The sequence below is a fragment of the Coregonus clupeaformis genome, chromosome 19, assembly GCF_020615455.1.
Source record: "Coregonus clupeaformis isolate EN_2021a chromosome 19, ASM2061545v1, whole genome shotgun sequence".
Classification (NCBI taxonomy): Eukaryota; Metazoa; Chordata; class Actinopteri; order Salmoniformes; family Salmonidae; genus Coregonus; species Coregonus clupeaformis.
In genome coordinates, this window is record NC_059210.1 from 10,513,174 (window position 1) to 10,519,173 (window position 6,000).

General features: G+C 40.4%; 1 protein-coding gene across 1 annotated transcript in view; it reads left to right on the forward strand.

Moving 5' to 3' along the window:
* LOC121531636 (contactin-1a) overlaps positions 1–5,512 on the forward strand; it is a 156,300-nt gene extending 150,788 nt beyond the window's left edge. Inside the window, exons 24-25 of the mRNA XM_041836978.2 lie at positions 292–448; positions 3,053–5,512. Of these exons, the coding sequence (XP_041692912.2) occupies positions 292–448; positions 3,053–3,132 (237 nt within the window). The 3' untranslated portion in view covers positions 3,133–5,512. The remainder of the gene's footprint in view (positions 1–291; positions 449–3,052) is intronic.
* The last annotated feature ends 488 nt before the right edge of the window (positions 5,513–6,000 follow it).

The window sequence follows — 6,000 nt, forward strand, 5'->3', positions numbered from 1 at the left end:
AGAATGACCATATGAACGGATCTAATGCTGTCTGTCTGTCTGTCTGTCTGTCTGTCTGTCTGTCTGTCTGTCTGTCTGTCTGTCTGTCTGTCTGTCTGTCTGTCTGTCTGTCTGTCTGTCTGTCTGTCTGTCTGTCTGTCTGTCTGTCTCTCTCTCTCTCTCTCTCTCTCTCTCGATCTCTCTGTCTGTCTGTCTGTCTGTCTGTCTGTCTGTCTGTCTGTCTGTCTGTCTGTCTGTCTGTCTGCCTGCCTGTCTCTCTCTGTCTCTCTCTGTCTGTTGGTCTCCATAAAGGTCTTGTACAGAAAGGCTGGCCTCTCCACAGGGATGCTGTACACCACAGGGAAGAGGTCCATAGACCTGCCCATGCCCAAGGATGGGGACTGCGTAGTGGAGGTCAGGGCCCATAGCGAGGGAGGAGATGGGGCTGTGGCCCAAGTACGCATCTCAGGTAAACATCAATCAAAACCCTCCATCCATCTTATATGACTATAGACTCCACTAGAGACCCTCCACCCATCTTATATGACTATAGACTCCACTAGAGACCCTCCACCCATCTTATATGACTATAGACTCCAGGCTCTGTCATAGCCGGCCGCGACCGGGAGACTCATGGGCGGCGCACAATTGGCCCAGCGTCGTCCAGGGTAGGGGAGGGAATGGCCGGCAGGGATGTAGCTCAGTTGATAGAGCATGGCGTTTGCAACGCCATGGTTGTGGGTTCGATTCCCAGGGGGGGCCAGTATAAAAAAATAAATAAATTGTATTCACTAACTGTAAGTCGCTCTGGATAAGAGCGTCTGCTAAATGACTAAAATGTAAATGTAAATGTAGAGACCCTCCACCCATCTTATATGACTATAGACTCCACTAGAGACCCTCCACCCATCTTAAATGACTATAGACTCCACTGAAAAAGTCATAGGCCTCCTGGTTGACAGTGACAAATGACTCTGGGTCTGGACGGCCATCTTTAAAACTGAAATAATCCTGCTATTTTATGACAGACAGGACAGCCAAGGAATGAATAATAGACTACACAATGCACCCCTCTGACCAGACATTTGAAATGGTGAACAGGCAGTTCACAAATGGCTTTTCAATGGAGTGGCATTGATATAAAAACAAGGCTTTATGAATGTAGGATGTGTGGATTGAGCAGAGAGAGAACTCCCTTCAAGAATAAATGTAGTGTCAGCCACAAGCATCAGCCAGTAATTTACATGTCATCGATCTGGCACTCATATTTTGCCACTGGGAAAAAACTGTCTCTCTATCGCCAGACAAATTCCAAATCCAATCTTTGGTTTATTGAGAACATGTCACACCATATCACACAGAGGGAGTGAGGGAGGGAGGGAGGGAGGGAGGCCTCTTAGAGTGGTACATAGCATGATATCATTAACCATGAAGGATGAAGACCTACACTAAGTGGTCGAAACGTTGTCGCCACTAAACCACATAGGAGCATAGATTGTTCTCTTTTTACCATTTGCTGAACATATTATTTGAAATCCACCACCTGCTCAAACACATTGGATGTGCATAAGTAATCTTCTCCTATCTCATGATACCATACACAAGATCCATAACGGAACAGACCACATACAGTTGAAGTCGGAAGTTTACATACACTTAGGTTGGAGTCATTAAAACTTGTTTTTCAACCACTCCGCAAATTTCTTGTTAACAAACTATAGTTTTGGCGAGTCGGTTAGGACATCTACTTTGTGCATGACACAAGTAATTTTTCCAACAATTGTTTACAGACAGATTATTTCACTTATAATTCACTGTATCACAATTCCAGTGGGTCAGAAGTTTACATACACTAAGTTGACTGTGACTTTAAACAGCTTGGAAAATTCCAGAAAATGATGTCATGGCTTTAGAAGCTTCTGATAGGCTAATTGACATAATTTGAGTCAATTGGAGGTGTACCTGTGGATGTATTTCAAGGCCTACCTTCAAACTCAGTGCCTCTTTGCTTGACATCATGGGAAAAATGTCCTCTGGTTTGATGAAATAGAACTGTTTGGCCATAATGACCATCGTTATGTTTGGAGGAAAAAGGGGGTGCTTGCAAGCCTAAGAACACCATCCCAACCATGAAGCACGGAGGTGGCAGCATCATGCTATGGGGGTGCTTTGCTGCAGGAGGGACTGATGCACTTCACAACATAGATGGCATCATGAGGAAGGAAAATTATGTGGATATATTGAAGCAACATCTCAAGACAACAGTCAGGAAGTTAAAGCTTGGTCGCAAATGTGTCTTCCAAATGGACAATGACCCCAAGCATACTTCCAAAGTTGTGGCAAAATGGCTTAAGGACAACAAAGTCAAGGTATTGGAGTGGCCATCACAAAGCCAATCCTATGGAACATTTGTGGGCAGAACTGAAAAAATGTGTGCGAGCAAGGAGGCCTACAAACCTGACTCAGTTACACCAGCTCTGTCAGGAGGAATGGGCCAAAATTCACCCAACTTATTGTGGGAAGCTTGTGGAAGCCTACCCGAAACGTTTGACCCAAGTTAAACAATTTAAAGGCAATGCTACCAAATACTAATTGAGTGTATGTAAACTTCTGACCCACTGGGAATGTGATGAATGAAATAAAAGCTGAAATAAATAATTCTCTCTACTATTATTCTGACATTTCAAATTCTTAAAATAAAGTGGTGATCCTAACTGACCTAAGACAGGGAATGTTTTACTAGGATTAAATGTCAGGAATTGTGAAAAACTGAGTTTAAATGTATTTGGCTAAGGTGTATGTAAACTTCCGACTTCAACTGTATACCTGGCTTGGCTGATATTCAGTACCTGGCTTGGCTGAGGTTACTGTAAAGCACTTTGTGACAAATGCCTCCCCACAATGTCTCTAAAACGTCTCCAACATGCTTTGTGTCTCTGTACAAATGTACCCACACATGATTGAAATGTTCCCATTTTGTCTCTGTGTCTCTGTAAAACTGTAATTAAATGCAATTAAATCATAATCGAAACGTCACCATTGTGTCTCTGTGTCTCTGTCTATCTCCATCCAGGTGGAGCCGTCATAGTCGCCCAGTCCCTCAGCCTGGCCTGTCTGCTCCTGGTGGGTCTGTTTTGCCTGCTGGGCCTCTGAATGTAGCCCCTTTATCTGTCTTCACTGCCCAGTCCAGTGAAGGAGACTCTGTGAGGTTGACGCCTATGACGACTTTGGTTTCCACAATGTATGGTTTCACCCTGAAGGCCAAAAGCTCATGTTCCCACCTCGAGGAATAGGGCTTTGTTTGTGGAAAAAGACACAATAAGAAATTTGAACAAAGGACGAAGAAGACATCTGGAATATCTCTTAATTCATACCTACAATATCTTTGAAGGAGGAGCGTCAACAGGAAGTCTTTCAACTTTTTCAATATGCCTTATATGTAAACGATACACTTATCTTTCACAATGCCATGACTTGCTCCTAACATGGGTGAGGTGTGAGTGCTGAGGTACTGCACAACGTTTGTAAGTAACTGTTTTCAAAAAAGATTGTGATACAGGCCTTTCTTGTTGTGCAGTAGCTTCAAATTGTGTGTTTCATTTGATGTAGGACATTATGGATCATCTATACAATGTTGCATTCCATATATAAAGTATAAGCTAAGCAGGTGATATAGTTGTGAAGGATAAGTCTACACGTTTATGAAATTGTCTTTATAAATGTATGTTTCAACTGCATTTCAGTGGCTTTTTCTTTGTACTTTTCTATGTTCAAGATGAAGCACACCCTCCCCTTACAGAGATACAGTCAAATCAAATCTCTACTCATGGTCTTATTATCGAACATCATCAGACAAAAGAGCAATTTATGTCATGCTAATATAATATATGCAATAATTTATATGGTTGTTCTATCTAAAAAGTACAAATAGCCTACTATTAACGCTGTAACATCTTTGTTCCGAGAAACATTGATTTTATCTCCCAAAAAAATATGCTTATTTCCAAGTCATAACATTGTCTAAATTAATGGGAGACCAGTTTGCAAGTGTTTGCATGTATGAAAGAGTTTACTGACAAAACGAGATAAACTTGTTAGCCAGAGTGATGCCTGCATTTTTAGCACATGTACGTCTGTGTTTGTAAAGTTGAATGTATTGAATAACTGTGGAAACAAGAAATGAGCTTGAAAACGTACCAGACCTGCAGTTTCTAACATGACATAAACAATGTGTGACAGTGGTACATTTGGTTTGGTTGTCAGGACACCTAACTGTCCTGTGACCGTCGCTTTGCCACAACATGTGTCCAATGTTGTTAGAGTGTCCAATTGGAGGAACCATAATAAACTGAGTTTGGAATCATAAATAGAATTCTAGAATGGGTATTTTCCATTCTTTTTTTCTGTTCATATGATTATATTGCTATGGTTGGAATATCCCACAAAAGAGTACATTTAGCACAACAAGTTGTTTGTTTTGACTGTATCGTTAAGATTTCAGTGGTAGGCTATACATGCTGGTGCTTTGTAAAGAATGTTGGCAAAGAATGTTGGCATCTTTTTCATGTCTTAACTCTTTCATATTTTTTCATCTCTTTATTAATCAATGTCTCAGTGTGAGTGTCACTGCTAACAGTTCTGCAGTAATACACACTCTGTCCAGTAACCGTACAATGTCTGTCTGAATCTTCGATGTTAATTTATATTTTATTACATATAACACAACCTGCCAAGCGCCTAAAACAGTTATGCTATTATTGTGTATCATTGTCCATAAACTGGTGCAAAGCATAAGTTAACAAAATAAACTATCAAAATCAATATCTGAGAATAACCATCCAAAGCTCATACATTTGTCCTACTATTTTTGCAACATTATTTTGTATTTTTATTAATAACATGAGAGTGATCAGAGTTATACTGTATACAGTACGCATTATCAATTGGTGTTGTTGTTTTTGTTTACGTTTGTGATTAATATATGTCATCCCTATGACCTGTCACTGGTTCAACAGTAGAAGTTTGTTATGGTCATTTCCCACCGAAGTGGAAAAATGATGAGTTTTTGATTTTGTTCAGTGTGACTGAGTGATGCTAGCCATGCTTCTACTAGCTCTGGTCCAGGGAGTTACGTGTGGCTTGCTAACGCTAGGCTCAGGTAGCTCCCTGGACCAGAGCTATGCTTCTACATGCATTGTGACTATATCAACAAAACATCCACCACAAAGTGATTTTCCCAGTTTCCCCTCATGCAACAAATCATCGAAAGAGTTGCCAAATGCATGAATGCCTTGAACTTATTTGTTATTTGGAAGGAAACGGTTGCTAAGAAAATGGTTTCTAAGGAAACGGTTGCTATTACTACATACTCTAACATGCATGACATTGGAAACGTATGGTATAGGCCTGTATGGTAAAAAAGCTCCATCCATACATTGCAATGAGTCAACGTACAGTCATACATTCAGGCAACTTCCTATCAGCTCCATATGAACTCAATTGTGGTAAATAATAATAAACATTCATTCCGTCATGAGTGAAATCCCTTTATGTCAGAGACTGTGTATAATGTATGCATACTGTACTTTCTCTAGATAAGCCTAACATGTGCATTAGTTGCCTCATCAAGCCAGTCATCTCAAGGGAAAGTCTATGGAGGGCAGTTTGTTGTAGTTGTAAAATTTTGAAACCTTTCACTAAATTCCCAGATTTTTCCAGAAATCCTCAAACCAGAATTTCTGGGAAAACTGGGAATTTGCAGAATGTTTCTGGTCGGGGTTTGATGACATCACCGTTGTGGTTGATGATGCAGCAGTGTTTGGCTGTATAATGTTCAATGTATTGCTCATACTGTAATGAATAGGAATCACACATGTTGAGAGGGAGGGGTGAAACTGGACTCTCATTGGCTTGACTTAAAAGGAACAAATAATAGTTAACTATTAATTGAAGGTGAATTGTCTTTGTTTTATATATTGAATGTACAGTTGAAGTTGGAAGTTTACATATACCTTAGCCAAA